The sequence below is a fragment of the Rattus norvegicus genome, chromosome 17 (genome assembly GCF_021556685.1).
Source record: "Rattus norvegicus strain SHRSP/BbbUtx chromosome 17, alternate assembly SHRSP_T2T, whole genome shotgun sequence".
Lineage (NCBI taxonomy): Eukaryota > Metazoa > Chordata > Mammalia > Rodentia > Muridae > Rattus > Rattus norvegicus.
The window spans coordinates 27398547-27420910 of record NC_141550.1 but is presented as its reverse complement, the minus strand read 5'-3'; the positions used below and the strand labels follow the sequence as shown (position 1 = coordinate 27420910).

The 22364-nt window shown below is 44.9% G+C and overlaps 1 protein-coding gene and 1 pseudogene across 3 annotated transcripts in view; both read left to right on the top strand.

Moving 5' to 3' along the window:
- The first annotated feature begins 5801 nt into the window (after positions 1-5801).
- Ly86 (lymphocyte antigen 86) overlaps positions 5802-22364 on the top strand; it is an 83954-nt gene continuing 67391 nt past the window's right edge. Inside the window, exons 1-2 of one of the 2 annotated variants that reach the window (XM_087590333.1) lie at positions 5802-5977; positions 18370-18623. In XM_087590333.1, the coding sequence (XP_087446459.1) occupies positions 18413-18623 (211 nt within the window). In that variant the 5' untranslated portion in view covers positions 5802-5977; positions 18370-18412. Of the gene's footprint in view, positions 5978-18369; positions 18624-22364 lie in introns of those variants that run through there. The other variant, NM_001106128.1, reaches the window with a different exon arrangement.
- LOC148000089 (D-3-phosphoglycerate dehydrogenase pseudogene) lies at positions 10468-12858 on the top strand (annotated as a pseudogene). Its single transcript, XR_015641563.1, has one exon. The product of XR_015641563.1 is annotated as a D-3-phosphoglycerate dehydrogenase pseudogene (transcript).

Genomic DNA, 22364 nt, shown 5'->3' with positions numbered 1-22364 from the left:
TGAACACACAAATTAGAATTACAAAAAAATAGCAAAATTTCTATATCCCTTGATAAGAACAGTTTATCTTAAACTGGGCATGGTGGTTCACAAACGTGATCCCAGCATTTGGGAAGTAGAGACTGGTGTGTGAACAGTGCAAGGTAAACCTCGGCTACATAGAAAGTCCAAGGCTAACCTAGGGCAACATGAGATTCTAAGTCAAAAACAGTCAGAGTGGCTTATCTGTGTATATTTTACTTATATGATTGTAATGATGCTGCTTCCCTAGCAACTGATATGTTATGGATTTCATCTGCCTATGTGGTTATGCATAGAGATGATAAAGGAGGCCAAAGTTCACACAGTTCATAAATGAAGAGGTCTACACATCAAAACGTAAGGTTGGCACTGCACGAAAAGCTCTGGTTGAGCTGAACAACTCGGTGTTAAACAAAAAAAGAGCTGCAGAGGTGACATGGATGCTAAAACAGGATTCTCCAGCGATGGAAATGGTGAGCACTGGCACTGCAGAGAGAAGGCCTCATGGTCCCAGAATGCTAGACATTCCTCCTACCATTTCCTTTCATTTGCTTCAGAGGGGTCTTGCCCTGCTTTGGGGTACACGGTTCTAAAGGCCTTTTCAGTTCTCACTCAGCAGGAGGAGGATGAAGCTTAAGGTTCTGCATCCTCATAAACTAATCAGACTGGTCCAGAGATCTCACTCAAAGAACCATTGTCCTGGTCGGGGTGGGATGGGTGGACATTTGCCTTTGTGCATGGGTACACTTTCTGTGAAATCCCTTCAGAGCCCCTGCTAGGCTTGTATGTGGTGTAACAAACTATGAGAAGTTGAACTGTGAATCTATTCTCTTGGAGTTTCTTTGTAGAGACACTCTGTCCATAGTTCTAACATAGGAACTGGTCCCAGAGATGCCCCCACCCACTCACTGTTGACCTTTTGACATTGACTAGAAAGTTAAGAGTGAGGATTGTCTCACAGATTTTCCACCTCACCACACTTCAGTCCCATGTGTACACAGGAGCAAGATGAGGTTTCAAATGGGAGCTGTGTGAGTATTTCCAGAGAGCAGATGCTTCATATTGTAAGTGGGGGTGGGAGGGTAGCTCTCATAGGCACCTAGTCAAAATGGAAGTTTATTAGAAATATACTTGATGATTCAATGGACACGATTGGACAATGGAGTTTGTTGTGTTTTGTTGTGTTTTGTTTGGTTTTAATAAACCTTGGCAAAAACGTCACTCTTCCTGCAACTTGAAATTTTAGAATCTGTCAGTAAAACGAGTGAAAAATTACCGTCTCAATTTGAATACAGACAAAACACCGATTGCAGTCACCATTAAAATTCACTTTTCAGAAAGCTAAGGGGAAATGGAGCTTAGAATTAATACAATATAAACAGAGGCTACAATCAGGAGAAAATATTTAGGAGAGAAGTAAATTACAACAAAACAAAACAATCTTTTGCAAAGTTCTTTTAAACCAAAAGTAGTAAGAGGAGCTAAGCAAAGTGAGACATTTGGAAGATAGTAAAGAACAGGCTTTGGGGATTCCGAGATGCTTCAGTTAATGAAGGATGCATCCCATAAACAAAATGGGGGGGTGCGGGGTGACGGTTGAGGATCTGGCATGGTGACAGCAGCAGCGATAACCCAGATAACACCTGAGAAGCCACTTAATGAGGGTCTTGGTGACAGAACAGCTGCTCAGTGTTACCTGCTCAAAAACATTTCAGACATTAACGAGCATAAGAGAAAGTTTACAAATCCTTACTGTCCTTACAGAAAAAAAATCAACAAATACAGACTCGAGTTTCACAAGAGTCCAAAAGCTGAATAACTACTTGGGAAACTAAAACATCCCTTTTGTAAGCCAATAACGATAACTGTTTATTATTATTAATCAATTCAATCAATAATGCTATCAGAAGGACTGACTCGTCTTCCCAATCCTTACATGGGCATATGCTACAAGACTGAGAACTGAAAGTAGGAAGCCAAGAGACTCACATGAGACAAATATAAGCAAAACCAGATAGGCGACTGAATAAAATATGATTGTTATGTATTTTGCAGTATTAATGGGACTTGTATTCCTTTCAGTTTAAATATTTATTGTATCTGCAGTTTTGTATCTTATTTTACCCAGGAAAGCTCATAAGTTGTAATATTCTAGGCTCTGCAGAACATGGGCCCATCCTCAAGTGATCGTGGAACAAATTGAAATAAGACTTCTGCAAACAAAATGAACTCAGGAGGGTCTTTATTCACGATGGCACCTTGGTGTCTGACACACACACACACAGGGGTTCAATAAAAACTCCTTACAGAATGAATAGCCAGCAAAGCCCATATTCAAATAGTATCAAGCAATTATCTGAGACAAGCTACAGGCGTCACGAGAGAGACCAGGGGTGGATCGGGGAGAGTGGTGTTCTTACGCTTCCCATTTTCTCTCCCCTAATTAACTCAAAGGCATTGATCCTGGGAGCAATCTGGTGATTCTGAAGTCTCAAGCTGAAAGTGACAGTCCTTCCATGAGTTTCCTACCCAGAGAAGGGGAAAGACCCCGGTGGCACAGAGCACAACTTTTATTAAACATTGAGCAGATACCTCAGAGAAAGAGAAAGCGCTGTGCATGCGCTCGGGGGAGAGTCTGTGGAAACTGAAGCAGAGAAGAGAAGAAGAAGAACAAAGGTAAGGGCCATAGCTCACATGTCCTGCTGTGAAGGGGAAGAGAATACCAACCCCATGCAGTGGACAGGGTGACCTGGATGGACCCCTACTTTGGAGCAATCAACTCTAAGCTGTGAGTACCAGACCAAAGAGTATAGTAGCATCTTGGGTAGAGCAAAACACTCAAAGGGAAGACATGTGCATGAGGAGATGGTGAATCTCAGATAAAATATGCAGGGCACCTTGTCCTTGTAGCACAGAGGATGACTTTGAAAGAGAGACTCTAGGCAGAGAGAGACCGTACTGGAAGCTAATTTGCTAGCTCAGGTGCAAGATAGCACAGGCCAGGACTGAGAAGGAGGGGCCGAGAACACAAAAGATGAGCCAAAGAGCCAGGGAAAGGGGTGTGTGTGTGTGTGTGTGTGTGTGTGTGTGTGTGTGTGTGTGTGTGTGTGTGCATCCTGTGTGTGCATCTGTGTGTTCTCGCTATGCTGAATTCTGAGCCTGAAGTACACGCTTTCTCAAAGACTACTGGAGTTCACATTCAGACAACACTGGGGAAACGAAAGGGGTCATGTTCACAATGCGCATCGACACTAAGGCTTTTAGGAGGGGAAGATGTTCACCTCTGGGTACAAGGCTTCCTTTAGGGTTCTCCACGAGCTTTGTCTTATTGGGCCCATTCCCTTTCTACACAGCGCACTGACAACATGAATAGGCAGAGATAAGAGTCAACACTTTTAAGTGCAACATAGATTCTGAGGTTGACCGTCAACATGGAGAGGTCCACCGGAGCTACAGTGGAAGGCATCTAAACCAAACCGCTCCCCTTCTAATGCTCTCTTCCAACACTGCCACTCCATGCAGTACTTCTCGTGACAGAGAGCTGGGATTCCCTCCATTTACCAATAAAGCAAGGCTCCAGTGAACACCAGACTGCCTCACCTGGAGGCTGTCCACAAGTTGAAGCCTTCAACCTCAAGGAAACTCTCCTCCTCCCAGTGGCTCCCACAAAGTCCTCATTGTGGGCTGTCCTTCTAATCCACTGGCTCTAAATCAGAGATTCACAATCCCCTCCTTGGGTTCTCCTAATGTGCTGCTCAAAGTACCCAGGGAGACATACTTACCCATCTGTTCTGAAAGATGCTAGAAAGTCTACAGATGAGCAATCAGACATGGGAGATGCATAGGCAGTTGTATGGATCTGGTTCCTTGTGTAGGCCACCCTCTAGAAACTTCCACAAGATCAGCTATCCAGAGGATACCACCATCAAACTTGGCTTTGGCCTTTGATGTTATCATTGGCCATTGGTGATCCACCTTCCTTGGGCTCCTGGAGTCAAAAAGTTGGGGCTAAAGGTGCCCATAATTCTCCTGTGTTGATCTCGATGGTGAAATTAAGCTAAACATTCATCAGCCATCCTAAAACTACACAGAGGCTTCCAGCCTTCAGTTACCCACTCTCATAGAAGACATACACATCACCCTTGAAATTCTTAGAGTTTCAGGAGCCGTGCAAAGAGACAGGGACAAGGACCAGCTCTCTGTTTTACAACATCATGGGCAGAAAGAGGAATGACCCCTTTTAAAGGGAATTTTTTTAAGAGGCCACAATTTCTCCCACAGCAGCTGAAGTCCAGGTTCATTCTCCTTGTTCTCCCAGGCTGGCAAGTAATTTGAGGCCTGAGACTTTGAAAGAATCACTCCCAAACTGCCTGTGACATTTTGAAATCTGTCCCCAGTCTGAACAAAGCGGTCTTCAGCTCCTCCGTGTGAAGGCAAGTCCTCAAAGGTTTTAGGAAACTGCTTGTTGCAGTTTTTCATTCCTTGTTGCAACTGATTTTCTAGGCAAAACTTACTCAATGCAAATGGGCTTCCACTGTCTCTGGAGAGGGCAAGTCCGGGAGATATAATGCAGAGTCATCAAAAGGGTGACAGATTCGTGTCTGAACTTCCATAAAGGATTAGCTTCTGCCTTTCCTTCCAAAAGACTGTCACTGCCACCGCCGATGTTAAACTACTCATGTGCAAGTAATTCCTCAGGGATGTGACCTCTACTTCCTCCAAGTGTCCAGGGCACCATCCCTGGAAAAGGCTCAAACACTGGCTACACACAAGACGAAGGCACTTTCATTCTAAGGACAAAACGTTCCCCCTCTCAGTTCTTACATTTTAGCCTACATGTTAGTTTATTTCAATATTTTCTGATGTAGTGGTTTTAGGTTCTTACATCTGTTAAAGGCAGCTCTTGGCAGCTGGGAAACATCGGCATCCCACAAAACCAAAGCAAACTGCCCACTGCATTCTCCTCGTTTCACGAAAAATGTTAAAGATGAAACAAAAAGGAGGATATTGACACAGGAAGTTGACTTTTGAAGCTCCCAGGGATGTTATTTAAGGTTTGAGGAAGTAACATTTAAAATGAAAGTGGCGATATCTACTTGGCACCAAGTAGAGTTCTATTTTCAGATTTTCTTTTCCAATCATTCAAGTGTTAACTGGATTACCGTGCACAACACAGACACTGAGTACCCTGTGGTGGGGCCTCTGTATTGTGGGCTGGACTACATTTGATATCATCTAGATGTAGCCTGGGGCCTTGACTGGGAGGCTATTTCTAGAAATGTTTGACTGAATGGGAAAGACCCAACCTGAGAGGGCAGCACTGTCTGGTGGGCAGGTGTCCTAGACTGAACAGAAAGGAAAAAGTAAGCTAAGAGCTAGCTTCCATCTCTCTCTGCCTCCCGCTTGAAAACAAAATATGAGCAACCACCCCACGTGCCTGCTGTCTAGCTTTCCCCACTGTGATTCACTAGATCTCTTCAAACCACGAAGTAATAATTAACCTTTCCTTTCTTTAATGGTTTTGTCAGGGATTCAGTCACAGCAAAGAGAAAAAGGAACTAATACGTATGTTCTTTTCACTGTATGTCACAGAACATGTGATCCTGGTGGGCATAGATAGAGACAGACAGACAGACAGGCAGACAGGCAGACAGCGGATGAGAAATAGATAGATGATAGGTAGATAGATAGATAGATAGATAGATAGATGATAGATAGATAGATAGATAGAAAGAATATAGAATATAGAATATAGAATATAGAATATAGAATATGTAGATAATATATGCATTATGTATGCATTTCTGGTATCACTTTAGGCTCTGTGCTCCCATGAATGGCCCCCTAGTGTCAACACTCCAGTCGATAGCTTTTGGGGAGGATTAGCAGTGGGTCTGAAAAACTCTGCCTTTCGACATAAAGATGTGTAGGAAACACAATCATCAGACCTGAGCAGGTAAGAAAAATAAAAGCAGTGCAAGACGCCAGGGTGAGTTTGCCAGCTGTGCCAAGTGCCCTGCAAACACATCCTGCTTCCCCTGGGATTTTTAAACTCTCTTCTCTGCCAACATAATTGCGGTCACAGTAGTTTGGATATTCCTTTCCGACGCCATTTTGTTTTCAAACCCAAATTTGACCTCATTTTTTTTTTCAACCATTTTAGGTGTGTAATTTAGTAACCATGATAAAAGGTCTTTATAGATATTTCTTCTTGCCCCAAATAGAAGCTCTGTGACCGTTAAACAATCCCCTGTCCCCCATCTTTTAAGCCTCTTAGAGCCATGGCTTTAGTTTCTGTCTCCATAAATTTGCCTACTTATACCGGCTAGTTCTAAGCCATTTTGACAAAGCTACAATCGTTTTGGAAATAGGAAACTGAGTCGAAAAGATGACCCAACCCATTGGCCCTCACCAGATTGGCTTGTAGTGAATTTTCTTGATTGATGACTGATAGAGGAAGGCCCAGCTCACAGTGGGCAGTGCCACCCCTTGGCTGGTGGTTCTCAGTACTATAATAAAGTAGGCTGAGCAAGCCATGGGCAGCAAGCCAGTAAGCATTGCTCCTGTATGGCCTCTGCTTCAGTTCCTGCCTTCAGGCTCCTGCCCTGATTTCCCTGAATACTAGACTTTATACTATAAGATTAAATAAACCCCTTTCCTCTTCATCTTGCTCTTGGTCATGGGGTTTTATGACAGCGATAGAGACCCTAAGACAGTACTTCACCTCAGTGGAACTGTCTGCCATTTGTCCTTTGGTAATCAGATTATATCACTTAACATAATGGTTTTAAGATTCAATAATGCCTCATACTTCCATTCTTTCGAAGCTGAATGATATTCAATTGTGTGGCTATTCATATATACATATACACAGAGCGATATGCATGTAAGTTGACTTATCCATTCATACGCGCTGATGGACATTTGGCTGCTGTGAATAACGCTGTGAACACTCGTGCACAGGTATCTGTTTCAGTCCCTTCTTTCAGTCCATTTTGATAGATTCCTCAAAGCAAAATTTCCAGAACCCTTGGAATTTTCCGCTTAGCGTTTAAAGGAGCTGTCAAAACCCTTTCAGGGAGGGGGATGGGGCCTGAATCGCTTCGCATTTCCCCAACACGCACAGAGGCTCAGCTGTCTCTGCGGTACCAGCCCTTGCATGTTCTGTTGTTGCTATTTTGATTACCATCCTAATGAGTGAGATTGGTCTTCTTGTGTACCTACATGCGTCTAGTGAGTGATGATGTGGTGCCTCTTACCACACACTGTGGACCCTCAGAGAAAATGTACATCAAGTCCTAGGCCCACTGTGGAGCTGTGCTATTGTGTTCCTGAGCTGAGGCCCCTTCTTATCCTGATCCTTAGGTGTGTGGTTTGTGAATAATTTCTGCATTCTGTGACACACGTCTGCTGATAGTAAATTCAATAAGCATTGTGTTGTTGTGGTGGTGGTTGTTACTTTTATAAAGTCCAGTTTGTATACTCTTTTCTACTGTTGCCTGCTGTGGTTTGAAATCAACTTGAGTGTCTCTAGAGATCTGTGTGTTGAGAGCACAGTGTTCAGGATGGCAGTATTGGTAGGAAACAGAATATTTCTTTTTTAAGAGCTTCCTCTGTGTGTGTGTGTGTGTGTGTGTGTGTGTGTGTGTGTGTATGTGTGTGTAGTAAGTAATGATATTCACCCCCGTTACCCTCTAGTATCTCCCCTTCTTTCTCTCTGAACCCTCTGTTCTTCCTACCTAATCTTCTAGTGGCTACACCATTTAGGACAATGATACCCACTTCTCTAGCAAGCATCAACTGTTAAGAAAAGAAGAAAACCTTTGGATATCATCCCTAGGCTTGCATCGTCCTAGTTCTGCCCTTAGGAGACCTTGATTAAAGCCTTCATTCTCTACACTTCCCTTTCCTAGCTTATAGCAGAGGTATCCCACAATTCCCACTTCAAATCCACGCAAAAGCAGGCATTCCTGGTTTATTACTGTTGTTCAATTAACCACCTCTAAGGACCAAGAACTCCAGTTCCGACACCATCGAGAATGAGCTCTTTGCGTCCACTGAGAAGCCACACACATGATGTCTGGCTGTCTGACTAAATGGCTATTTTGATGATGCCACAAGAGGGAAAACTATAGGGACAGAAGGGGAAATAAAAACGTTGCTACATGAGTTTTTACATCGCAGCGTGGAAGCTTTCCTTCCTGGAAAAACATAGCAAGAATCTTCACTAAAACCACAAACATGGATCTAACTTAGGATGGTACAGAAAACTTGTAGATTTTATTACCTCAGTAAGTGGGGGAGGGGGTATTATCTTTATCTAACTTAAGAGCTTCATATTCGTTTATCAAGAAACCCAAATCTTCTGACCCTTGTCCAGCCCTGACATTACGGTAGCATTCCGTTGGCATTTTTCTTCACTGTTATTCACTTATGCCTCAGCCCCTAATTTACTGTGTAAGCATTTTTCTCTAATGATGGTATTTTATTTCAATCTCAGCCACGGGAAATGAAACCAAGACAGTAGTGTCAGTTCTCTCATGCCTGTGGCTAATGGCCATCTTATAGACACAACTTAAGCAGGGAAAGGTTTGCTTGGCTTTCAGTCCAAGAAGGAACAGAGCCATCAGACTAGGGATGGTAGGGTGACAAGAAGGAGTGCGGAGCAGCTAATGGTTGTGACTGTGGACTGACAACAGCTGACCGAAGGTAGGACGGGCTAGGGCTATAACACCTCAAGACCCGCCCCCAATGAACCACTTCCTCCAGTAAAGTTCCACCTTCTAAAGTTCCCATGGCCTCCCAAAGTAAAGCTACCGGGTGGTTTCTCAAACACATGAGCCTTATGGTACCTTTTCACATTCAAATCACAACAAGACTACCAGGGTTTTAGTTTCAAACAGCCAGGTACACTTGATGACTCAAATCGGGAAGCTATATAACTCTCGTTGCAGCACAGGTCTGGGCCTTACCTAGGTCATAAAAAAGAGAGTGGTGGGACCCTTAGCCACACTGGTCTCACTCACCTTTGCAACCCCTTCCTTACAAGCATTCCTCTTCTTGAGGCTTTTTGAGGAAAAGCAATCATTGAGCAATAATTCTTGAACCCTTTGTTCAAGAATAGCAGATGGGTCTCATGCCCCCCAGTGGCTCTTACCAAACACCCAGAGGTTTCAGAGAGACCAAGCAGCCCACGCTGCCAAGTAAGTGTTTCTAGTAATCAAAATTGTGTGTACTGTGTGCAGCTGGGGGGACATTGCCCCACCCCCACCCCCGCACAACTTCCCAGTTAATCAACTTCAGATGCAGTGTGATCCAAGCAAACGCAGCCTCTTACGTCCAGAATGCTTTATGCATTATAAGCACTCTGTGTTTTGTTAACGGTTGGCATTGTCCAGTGAGTGAGCTTGAATCTCAAGGACACCTCCTAGCAGATTTTTCTGTGCTCACATCGTTCATGGCAGTCTATTCAGGGACGGCGATCACTGTGCAGGAACAAGGGGGTAATAACGCTTGTTGATGGGATTTCCATGGTGGTCTAAATGCCTAGTTTTCATTTCTTTCATTTGAATTTAACATAAGAGGAAAATAGGCAATGATCATAGACAAGAGTTTACAAAGGCAGGAATACAAACGACCAGCCCCGCACTGTGAAGAGATGTTCTCTTGTATTATTACGCTGAAAGAACTGTGAATAGACAGAAGGAAACACTAATGTTTGTCTGCTAATATGGCCAAAAACAATCAATTATAATACGCAATTGCTGAAAGGATTGCTAAATTGCCCAGTGTCTCTGAGTAAAAATATGATCGTATGTATATGAAGCCTTCAAGTGTCTGGCAATTCTTTTCACCATGAACTTCCCTTTGAGGAATTTACCCTGAAGAAATAGTCGTGGCTAAATTCAAACATAATAAAGAAATTCTCCTCAGCATTAACTCCTATTATTTTGCTATTGACAACTAGCTGAATGTCCAAAGTATAAACAAAGGCAGTCTAGACAGCAGAAGAACATACAGTCATTGAGATTATATAATGGAAGGAGGCAAATGCCCAGTGTAGGTTGTGTAGGTCAGATGTGTGTGCACACATTCAAATGAGAGCTCATTAAGCCCAGTGGAGATGGTTGGAGGTTGAGGTTCTTGGTGTTTCCTTTCCGTCTTTCTTTAGCCTCACTGCCTGGAGTTCTTCAGTTAAAATGCATGAGAAACAAAAAGAAAAAAACTCACCTACTTTTAGTAAAAGATGCTTCCGCACTTTTGATAATGTTGGGGGTGTCACAGACTCATTGGTAAGAAGTTCCCCATCTTGCCTTTCTAATGATGACCAATGGAATCTGGAAGTCCAGCAGACTTGACCAAAAAGACAAGCCTGTTAGTCCATATGACCTTGGAATTTCATCCATTCAATAGAAACTGTCTTATTGGCTACTTATTATTATAAGTATATTTATATATTTATTGTGCACTAGACAGCCAGCTTACAACAATGAGGAGAAACAGAAAACTGCAGAAAGTATGAACAAGGATGGCTAGGTTTTTGTCAGCTTGTCATGAACTAGGGGCATCTGGGAAGAGGGAACCTAGGTTGAGAAAATGTCCCCGTCAGTGCAGCATATCTTGATGAATAATTGATGTGGGAAGGTCTAGTCCACTGTGGGCAGTGTTATATTGAAGCTGGTGGCCATGGGAAACAAGAAAATCAGCTGACCGTGAGTGTGGAGAGCCAGCCAGTTCAGTAGCGCTCCTCCCTGGCCTCTCTTCAATTCCTGCCTCTAAGTTCCCTATTTGGGTTCCTGCCCTGACTTCTCTCAGCAATGGGATTCCTTCTCGTTCACCATGTCTTGAGCCCAATTAGAGAGTTGTTGGTGGCTGACAAGGTGTTTGTGCCACTGCTGCAGGTTCATAGACATCGTATCTGGGTAGACCAGTTGTTGCTTCTCTTTAGAGTACCTTCCTGTACCACGAAAGACCATCCTCAGAAAGGAGACTTTTAGGTTAGTTCCAGCTCTATATCCTATATCTGAAATGTATGGTGTTTTCAGCAATAGGCACTTACCTTCCACCTTTATTGGGCAACACCAATAGCTTATAATGTTTGGGGAGACTCTTGGACAAAAGTTGGACCCTGACCAACAACTCAAAAAAAGGGCTTTTCAGCCCAGTCACCAGAGCCAGCCCTGCCTGCAGTTTCCTGTACTCAGTGCTTCTGCCCACCAAAGCAACTGATTCTAAGGCCTGGCTCCAGCAATGGCCTTTGCTAATCTGCACAAAGTACTTATCAGTGACATCCTGGACCCCGGCTGCTGGAAGCTCCTGAAAGATGGAGGGCTCCAGGTGGTGGAGAAGCAGAACTTGAGCAAGGAGGAGCTGATAGTGGAAATCCAGGACTGTGAAACCCTACTAAGGTCACTGCTGATGTTACCAACACAGCAGAGAAGCTCCAGCTAGTGGGTAGGGCTGGTACAGGCATGGACAATGTGAATCTGGAGGCTGCCATGACGAAGAGCATCCTGGTCATGAACACTCCCAATGGAAAGAGCCTCAGTGCCTCAGAGCTCACCTGCGGGATGATCGTGTGCCTGACCAGGCAGATTCCCCCAGGAAAATGGTTTCAATGAAAAATGGTAAATAGGACCAGGAGGAGTTCATGGGGACAGAACTGAATGGGAAGACACTGGGAATTCTTGGCCTAGGCAGAATTGGAAGAGAGGTGACCACCCAAATGCAGGCCTTCAGAATGAAAGCTGTAGGCTTTGACCCCATCAGTTCCCCTGAAATTGCTGCTTCCTTTGGTGTTCAACAGCTGCTGCTTGAGGAGCTCTGGCCTCTCTGTGATTTCATCACTGTCCATACCCCACTCCTGCTCTCTACCACAGGTTTGCTCAATGACAGCACCTTTGCCTGGTGCAAGAAAGGCATGAGAGTGGTGAACCGTGCTCGAGGAGGCATTGTGGATGAAGGTGCCATGCTCTGTGCCCCGCAGTCTGGTCAATGTGCTGGTGCTGCACTGAATGTGTTTTCAGAAGAGCCACCGTGGGTCCAGGCCTTGGTGAACCACAAGAACATCGTCAGCTGTCCCCACCTGGGCACCAGCATCAAGGAGGCCTCTGTAGGGAGGAAAACGCAGTCCAGTTTATGGACATGGTGAAGGGGAAATCTCTAACAGGGGTTGTAAATGCCCAGGCCCTTACCAGTGCCTTCTCTCCACACACCAAGCCTTGGATTGGTTTGGCAGAAGCATTGAGCACGCTGATGCATGTCTGGGCTGGCTCCCCTAAAGGGACCATCCAGGTGGTTATACAAGGAACATCTATGAAGAATTCTGGGACCTGCCTGAGCGCTGCAGTCATTGTCAGCCTTCTGAGAGTAGCATCAAAGCAGGAAGATGTGAACTTGGTGAATGCTAAGCTACTGGTGAAAGAGGCTGACTTCAGTGTCACCACCCCCCACAGTCTTGTGGCCCCAGGGGAGCAGGACAGTGGGAAAACCCTCCTGACTGTGGCCCTGGCAGGTGTCCCCTACCAAGCTGTGGGCTTGGTCCAGGGCACCACATCAATGGTGCAGGTGTTCAGCAGAGCTGTCTTCAGGTCAGAGGTGCCTCTATGCAGGGCTCAGCCCCTGCTCATGTTCGGGGCTTGGCCCTCCAACCCTGTGCCCACTATGATCGGCCTCCTTGCACAGGTGGGTGTATAGCTGCTGTCCTACCAGGCCTCCAAGCTTCCAGCTTCCCAGCTTGGACACATGGAAGCAGCATGAATCTGAGGCTTTCCAGTTCTGCTTCTAACCCAGGGGCTCAGTGCTCCCAGCCTCTCAGGCTCTTGCAAAGAAACCCGCTCACTGTGACCTGTAGGATCACAGAACCAGGGCATCTGCCTGAACTAATTTCTAGTAAAGAATCTAACTCCAAAAGGGAGTTGGGGGGGGGGGTTCATGCCTGCTGATGGGGTAAGAAGTTATTTAGTTCCAACTACCATCTGCCAGTCCAACATCATATGCAGTGCAGAGAGTTGGCTTAAATGTGGCAAGGACACATTCTATAGCAACATCTGGACATTCTGAAATCACCCACAATTGGAGGCATATATAGAAGCCAACATCCTATGCTCTACCTGCAGTACTTGCCACATAAGAGCCTGTCCACTACCTGTCATGGAATAGCCACCTCCCTATTCTTTACATGCTTTTGGTTTCCCCTGGGGAATCCCTCCTTGAACTTACTGAATTCTTTCAATCTTGAAAGCATCCTCAAATTTATGAGGCGGAGCTTTAGCTCCAAGTTGCTAATTTATCCCCATGCTTTGGAGTACAATGGGTATCAGTCTTTCCAAATGAGACCTCCACGCCCTGAATCTCTGAGTAATTTCTTCTGCTTTAATCAGATGCTGCAGTGTACTGCCCTTTAAATCATTGGGAAATTGATCTAGCTGATCTATAGTGCCTTCCTCTTCCCTTGAATAGCAAACACATTCCTCAAACAAAATTCATTTCTGTTTAGAGTTTGCTATAGAATTTATAGATCCATTTAGAAACAAAATACTTTACATATTATGTTCCTGGAATAATTAGGCATTAATAATGATAACAAATGCAGCAACAATAACAAAATGAGGGGAGAGTGGCATTTCATAGAAGCCTGCTATGGTTAATACATTAGAGAAAATGGTTAATGGAAAAAACTTAATGAGCTACTGGTCTGGGGAAATTTTATAGTTTATTGTATGTATGCGGTAACCAATGAAATATTCCAGAAAGTTCAATCAAAGAACCCTACTTTTCAGTCTTCAAATCTCTTTTCCAGCTGGGAATGGCAGTTCATGCCTAAAATCCGAGCATTTGAGAAGTTGAGGTAAGAGAATTGCTATGAGTTCAGGGCCAGCCTGGGATCCCTGTGAAAGTGTACCTAAAATAAATAAGCGAAAAAGCATAGCCAGGGAGATGGCTCAGCACCTAAGGGTGATGAGAACGAGACCCAACAACCTGAGGACTAAGCCTGACAATCTGATCTCTAGAATCCCTATGGTGGGAGTAGAGAAGTGATTACCATTGATTGTCTTCTGACCTTCACAAGGGTGGAAGTGTGGGTGGCATGCATATGCTCGCATGCATGCATTCACGCACGCACACACGCACACACCACACACACACACACACACACACACACACACACACTCAACCAATTCATGTAAATAAAATAACTCATCTCTTTTTCCCCTATTAAGCAAGTTTTTACCCAACAAATAAGTGCATTGTTACTTCCACTAAGAAGTATCTTCTTGACTTTCACATAAGAGCAGTTTACACTTTTCATTAAATCTAGAAGTCTAAAAAGCCTGTTTCCTCTCACCATGGTGTGACAGAAACCAAGGGACAGGACACAATGGAAAGGAGAAAGAAACCAGGGTCAAAGTGCGAGAAACAGTATGCTTTCTCTCGTCATGGATGCTTAGCAGTGGGACAAGCTCAGAGAACTATGTCATGGGGAACATTGGGCCACTGTGTGACCATCACAGAGAACAAAATGTTCTAATTACACAGGTCTGGATGGCACTGAGGGTTCGGCCCACTGAGCAAAATTTCTTCTGCATGTACACGATCTACCATTTCCAAAACTCCTTCCAAAATGCCTGGGCATCGCCTTCCAGACTCCCACTGTGCAAAGAATCTCCAATCTTTAAAGCCTCTCAGAAACAGAAGGAAATTCAAATCTGCACCTGAGTCGAGGTCTATACTGCAACTTTGAAAACAAACTTCTCATCTGACCATGACTGTCATTGTGTTAGGATAAATGCACTTCTGTGTCTGGTCTTCCGTCCCATCTCTGTTTGTTTCTCCATATTTAATACAGGCCTGCTTTAAATGCTGTGAATCTCATCACTGTTGAGATCGCTGTGAATCTCATCTCAAAATTGGCTTTTCAATGGTATACTTTAATTTTATTTTTCAAGCTCATAACCATGGTGCATTGGCCCCCAATCACATGGTAAGACATGGCCTCTGATTTCTCTACCTTTGCTGTTCTTAATCTCTTCAAATTTGCTTTCTAGGTCAGTTACTTCTTGTAGCCTCTTACTGACATCATTGGCAGTGGATTCTGTCAGGGACACAGTAAACAAGGCAACTTGAGACTAAATTAGCACAGAGAAAATGACGTAAGCACGCAATGTGATAAACACAAGATATACGAGGCTGCCCCTGCTGGCCGCCTTTGTAAGTATGGTCAGTCATTGACAATGGTTGTGTGGTTCTGGACTGGAATAAGTATCCTATGGCAGTTAGAGGATGGTGGGCACCGTGGAAGACAAAGAAGAATGATGCAACGTTGCCATTGAAGTCAACATTAATGTTCAGGCCAGCATGGAAGAGGGGGATAAAACGGATCCAAACCACCGTCCATACCCTAAGGAGTGCAATGTCCGCACTGAAACTGAATCACCTTCCCAAGGGGCTGGCTTTCCGTGACATTCACTTCCTATCTCCCAGTAAAATGCTGCAAAGGTGAACCTCTTTCCTTTGAACACACACACACACACACACACACACACACACACACACACACACCATGGAGACAGGGAAGACACGAATTTCTAGGTCTGTAAGTTGATCTGAAGGGGGGCTTTCACACTGCACACCCAATGAATCAGAACATGTTTTATCATTGTCTGGTTAGGGGGACAATTACTGTTTTGGGAAAGGCTCTCACTGTGTAACTCAGGCCAGCCTCAAAGTGCTAATCCTCCTATCTCAGCCTCTTAAGTGCTCACGCTCTGTTCTTAGATATCTTCGGTGCATCCCACCCATAGACAGGATGCTTCAGCCCACTCAGCAGCCGCCCTTTCCCAGCTCACCTTGCTTTCCTTCCTCCTTCCCCTCCTTGCTGTTTTCTCTCCATCTTTAGTCAGTCTTATTTTCACCCTGCAGGAAAAGGAGGGCACCACTCACAGTATGGCCACTAGGAAAGGAGCACAGTGGGAGACAGAGGAAGAGGACTGTCAAAAAGCAGAAGAGAAATGCAGCCAAGAGCAGAGACATTGCCGTTTTAGCCACAACTTGCTAAAGGAGAGGTGGGGGAGATGATACCAGAGTCTGGCAGAATGTTCGGTTACCATTTACATATACATAACCATATTTTAAATAGCTATCGTCAGATGAATTGAATCTTATTCTATAGTAAGGAACAGGACATTCTCAAAGAATGTTTTGTTGTCTTTATAAAGTTTCTAGTCAAAAACTTATTTCCGTCACTGTTCTATTGCTGCGACAGGACACCATGAGCAAGGCAATTCTTATAAAAGAAAGCCTTTAATCGGGGGGCTGGCTTACAGTTTCAGAGGCTTAGGCCATTATCGTCATGGCAGGAAGCACAGTGGCAAGCAGGCAGACATGGTGCTGGAGAGGTATTGAGAGATACATTCTGACCACAGGCCATAGGTAGGGGGAGAGAGAGAGAGAGAGAGAGAGAGAGAGAGAGAGAGAGAGAGAGAGAGAGAGAGAGAGGAAGAAGAAGGAGGAGGAGGGAGGGAGAGAGAAAAGGACAGACAGACAGACAGACAGAGACAGAAACAGAAACAGAAACAGAAACAGAAACAGAAACAGAAACAGAAACAGAGAGACACAGAGAACTGACATGGGCCTTTGAAACTTCAAAACCCACCCCCAGTGGCACACTTCCTCCAAGAAAGCCCCACCTCCAAACTTTCTGATCTTTTCAAACAGTTCCATTTGTTGGTGACAAATATATTAGCCTGTGGGGCCAAGCTTATTCAAACCACTGCACCTGTGCTAGCTTTCTGTCACTGTGACAGCGTACCTAAGACAAATAAACGAAGGGAGGAAAAGTAGGTATTGCCTCCACGGCATCAAGGTTTCAGAGCATGGACAGGTGTCCCCATTGTTTTGTGGGTTGGAGTGGATCATGTCACGGTGGGGTCGCACATGAGGAAACCTGATTGCCTCATGGCAGCTTGGAATCAAAGCAAAAAGATGGATAGGAAAAGTTAGAATCCCAGTATCTTCTTTAAGAGTCTGATCCTGATGATCTAACTTAAAGGTCCCACCATGTCTCAGTAGTGCCCCAGGCAGGTGGCCAAGGGCCTAGCAGCGCATGGGACTCAGGGAGACGGCTAATATCCAAGCCATAACAGAACTCAAGATGACATTATTATGGACTGATTTCTAAAACAGGTGAGCCAAAACCCCTAATCAGAGTCAAGTCCTGGCTCTTGGTAGGAAAGACGAGTTCGCATAACTCCTTTTTCCTATAAGGTTGCATTACATGTTACAGAAAAATGCCATCTGTCACACAAGGAGATAATATTTTTATTGAGATGTCTTCTAAAAATATATTGTACATTCTCAACGGGATATAATTCCTCTCTTCCTGCCATGGGAACAGTGCTTCCTGTTGCTCTGAAGTACTACCAACCTTAGCCGTGGGTCTGATGAACTGAATACAGCGGAGTTAGGGTACAGTGCGCTTACAGTGCTGAGACAGAACAGCAAGAGTCCATGGAGGAAGGCATCTTGGTGTGAGGAGCGGCACCAGTGACCTCGCCTGTGACCAGTAGTCAAACTAGCCTTAAAGGAAGCCACAGACCAATGAAACGTCTCAGTGGGTAAAAGCACTCACTCACAAGCCTGGCGACCTGAGTGCCAATTCCCAGAACCCACGGGGAAAGGAGAGTTATCTTCTGACTTCCACATGCTCATACACACGCATCCACCCAGAGAGAGGACACACGTATACACTAAACATAAATAAGATAAAAATGTTAAAAGGGAAATCCTTCCTCCTGTGGCTGTTGGCTCAGAAATGGAAGATAGTATACGTCTCGGAGGGATTGCCTTGCCCAGCTCCAGAGCTGCTCTGTGAGGCTCCCAGGGCACTGTCCCGTTCTGCTGGACCGTGTACTGCTGACTCTTAATCCCAAAGCCAGGGCCAAAGCCAGAAGAGAGCCAAATCCAAAATCCCCATTCCAGATTCTAAGTGCTGGTACACCACCCGCAAAATGCCAAACGTAACCCGCTGGTGTTAGCCGGCTCTGAGACTCACATTGGCGATGTGTACCCTGATAGAAGACACATGGTGGCCCAAAGCTCAGTTTTCCTCAGTTTATAGTCCCACTGGGGACAAAGGATCTAAAACGGGCTGTCCTGAGGAGTCATGCAGGACCTCTTCCTGTGAAAGCAAGAAGTCACCTTTCAACCTAACCTATACCTGTACACACACACACACACACACACACACACACACACACACACACACTATTTCAAGTGTGTGAAGGCCCTTGGAACAGTATTTAAATGCCCCTTCCTGCTCTCTTTTTGTCCTCTCACTGTATTCCCCAGAGCCTAGTATTCAAGAAGTGAAACTGAACACACCACTCCTTTCATGAGCGGGGGAGGAAGAACCTCAGAGGCCTTTTTATGGGACTTGCTTATCATTGGTCACACACAATCCCTCACCATGAACAGTGTCGCAGCTGCCCTCCTTGTGTGGATTCTGACTTCTCCCAGCAGCAGTGACCATGGCAGAGAAAAAGGTTGGCCCACGCACATGGCCTGCAGCAGCGGAGGCTTGGAAGTAGTCTACCAGAGCTGTGGTAAGGTCTTATGAAATGGTCGCTTGTGTTTACAGGGAAATTAAAGCTACAAGTGGGCAATACGGGCACTGAGTTGGTACGGGTGAGGGATGAGGTTATCAGCAGCCCAATGCATTTTGCAGCTACGGTGAATCTTTGAGGGCCATAGAGAGCCCTTGGGAGCTGCGGGGAGGGAAAGGCCAGGGAGAGTGGGACAGCCTTCTGAAAATAACAAAGAAGACCAAAGAAAGAGAGAGATGAGTGGTCTAGATATGGAGCCAGTTCTAAGAGCTCGGCCCCCCACCCCCTAAGAACGAGTGATCAGCGATCTTCCAATAAGCTTTTCTTCCCAAATCCTACACTCATGCTGCTGGCTCTCCACCACAGCCATTTTGAAAATTGGGTGAGCATCAAGTCACGTTGGTCAGAAAGTCTGTCCTTCAGCCATCCCCTCCTGAGTTCTTGTCATGCCACACTGTGCCACCCATTAAAGTAGCAAGCACTTTAGAAGTAGCACCCAATGCCAGGGTTTTCCTAGGGACAAGGACAGCAAAGCGGAGTGCTGTGGTTTGCCTGTGTTCTGAAGCATGTACTAGAAACTTAACCCCAGTGCAACTATTCCACTGTTGGCACCACAAACTAGAACTTAGGAGTGGGTTAGCTATAAAGTCTGAATGTGTTACCTCATCTCACATTTTCCTTCTGCGATGCTGTGACACAGTGAGGAGACATGAGCCTTAGGATCAATGTCCAATGGCTGGTAGAACAAATGGCTTGTGGGAAGGCAGAAATTATGAAACCTGGAAATCCATTGGCAGGTGGGACAAATGTGGCTTGAGCTGAAGAATGTAAAAGGGAGACACTGCGCTCCTGTGCTGCTCCCACCATACGCCGAGAGTAAATGAAAGCAACTCTCGAGCAAATAGCTCAGCCCGAGTTCTGCCACCCTTGGTTTGGGGGGTAATTTGATGAATTTTTTTTATTCCTTTTTTAAAAAAAGAACGTTGAAGTGCATTTTAAAAATTAAAAATAAAATAAAAAGAGATGAGCTAAGGTTGGATGGAGAAGGTGCTGACCTCATGACGCTTGCTGTTCTCAGGATAAACGGGAGCCTAGATTGCTGGGGGAGTGCTCATTTAAGGTGTAGGATGACAGCCGGATTGGGTCACGTGGACTACCTGGGATTTGATTTTCCAGGACATTAAGCCTCATGTGATTGGCTATTCTGTCTAAGATTCTCCCTCAGATTATAGCCAAGTCTCATGTGTCCTTCCACTTACCTAGACAAGAGGTAAGAAGATTGGGTCTGTCAGGGAAAGAACAGGGATATATGTACTGCCTCGATGTCTGGGACGCTGCATCTATTTGAAGGTGGAACTTTTCTGCAGAGTAGTTAAACCTCAGGAGTAAGCCCTGGGCACTTGGAATAAAGGAACAGAGAAGATGAAGTTTTCATTCAGGAAGAGTGGGAGAATCAGCCAAGGAAACCAAAGAATAACTGCTTTGTGGAAGGGATATCTCAGAGGTAGGTAGGTGGCAGTTGCCAGGAGACACAGTGATTTGAAGAGAGCAAGATCTGGATTATCAAATGTTAATTGAAACTTAAAGCAATGATAAAATGTAGCTGGACAGTGTCTCCCACAAGAGGGGTCTGACTGTGTGTGTTGAGGACCATGCTTGGTGGCTCATTAGCATGATCCTTCCTTTGTAGATGTGTAAACCTAGAGCCAGAGATGCCAGCTAACACTGTAAAGGCTATCAAGCTAATACTGTAGAAATTATACTGCAGCGGCACAGAGAAGACAAAACATTGAATAAATATTTGTGGAACTAAAACACATTGATCACTGGTCTCCCTAAATCCAAACGCCATGGTTTTAACAACCCTTGTGTGTAGAGTTTTGTTGTTAGACAGAGAGGCATAGAGGAGGGTAGAGAAGGAGATTTCAGCAGAGAGAATAGCGTGCATAAAAGCAAAGAGGTGTGGCATGACCAGGCCAAGTTCAGGGGGCTGAGGAATGATGGGAGATAGTCAGAGCCCTAGACAAGGGAATGTTGGCTAGAGGTGTGGATGGGGCTGGAAATGGGGCTGGCAAGTGGACATCATGATGTTCAGAAAGTTCAGGGAGAAAAGCAAAGTCATCATCAAAACCATTCACCAGTCTTTAGACTAAGAGGATTGTGGGTAGACGCTAGGATCAGCAGACAGGTAAGCTGGACCCTCGGTGCTCCGGCAGGGGTGGTACTCAATCCATCTTCTGAATGGCCCTGAGCTCTTGGAGGCTGAAAGACTGTACACTCCCGGATACAGATTGTCTCTCACTCTGCTGCTGCATTTGCGGGGCAGCTGTCTCAGATACAGGCTTCCTGGTGTGACACTCTGGCCAATGAGCTGCTAAGTCAGTATTAGTACATGTCAGGTTCTTCTAGGCTCCCACTGCATGCCTGGAAACAGAGTTGCTGCAGTGTTCTGGAGTTGTGCTTCCTTTGTCTCTTTTCATTTCATGTGTGATTTTAGTCCCAAGAGAAGGAGACCTTAAGCCAGAAGTTGCTTTCTGAAAAGAAAAAAATAGAAAACAAAACAAAACAAAATCCCTTCAAGAGAAAGAGGGAACATCGGAAATGGCCTCTGGATGTTCTGTATGGATCAGGAAGCCAGGTTGGGTGGCTCATGCCTTGAATCCCAACAGTTGGGAAATGGAGACTTGGGGGGTCTAGAAAGCCAAAGTCATCCTCGAATTCATGGTGACTTTGAGGCCAGCATGGCTATATGATGCCTGGTCTCAAAAATACAAAAAAAAAAAATCAAAGCAGGAACTGAGCAAGACATTCTGAAAAGCAGAAGTTCTAACTTATTCAAGGAAGAGAACTGAAAAGAAAAAGAAAGTGAGTGTTGTCAAAGTAAAGTATAAGAATACACATACACACACACACACACACACATGCTTGCCTAGGGATATGGCACCAGTGCCCACTAGTGAATGTATTCATATGCAGCCTCTAGCACACAAAGATACAATGTGGATTATAAAAAAAAAGTACTTATGGCAGAAGAAAAATCAATAGCAGTAGATTAAACAGTGTGAATGAAGAAAGACGCGGTGTTATGGAGAGAACATGAGTCCCACCAAAAAAAGTACACATTAAAACCAATGTGCTGTCTGTAAGCCTGATAACCTTCAACTGACTCCTAGAATATATGTGTGTTATAGTACAAGAAAAAACTGATTCCACATAGTTGTCCTCTGACCTCCACATATGCACCATATCATGGGTATGCACACACTCATGTACACACTCACACAATGATAACAAAATTTAATGTATATGTTAAATCCTACTTATAAGACTTTAGGAATATTCCTGAGAGACACAGCCAGAATACAGCAAATTCATAGGCAAATGCCAGCAGCAAACCACTGAACTGAGAACAGGACCCCCGTTGAAGGAATCAGAGAAAGAACTGGAAAGCTTGTAGGGGCTCAAGACCCCATATGAACAACAATGCCAAGCAACCAGAGCTTCCAGGGACTAAGCCACTACCTAAAGACTACACATGGACTGACCCTGGACTCTGACCTCATAGGTAGCAACGAATATCCTAGTAAGAGCACCAGTGGAAGGGGAAGCCCTGGGTCCTGCTAAGACTGAACCCCCAGTGAACGTGATTGTTGGGGGAGGGCAACAATTGGCAGAGGATGGGGAGGGGAACACCTATAAAGAAGGGGAGAGGGAGGGGCTAGGGGGATGTTGGCCCGTAAA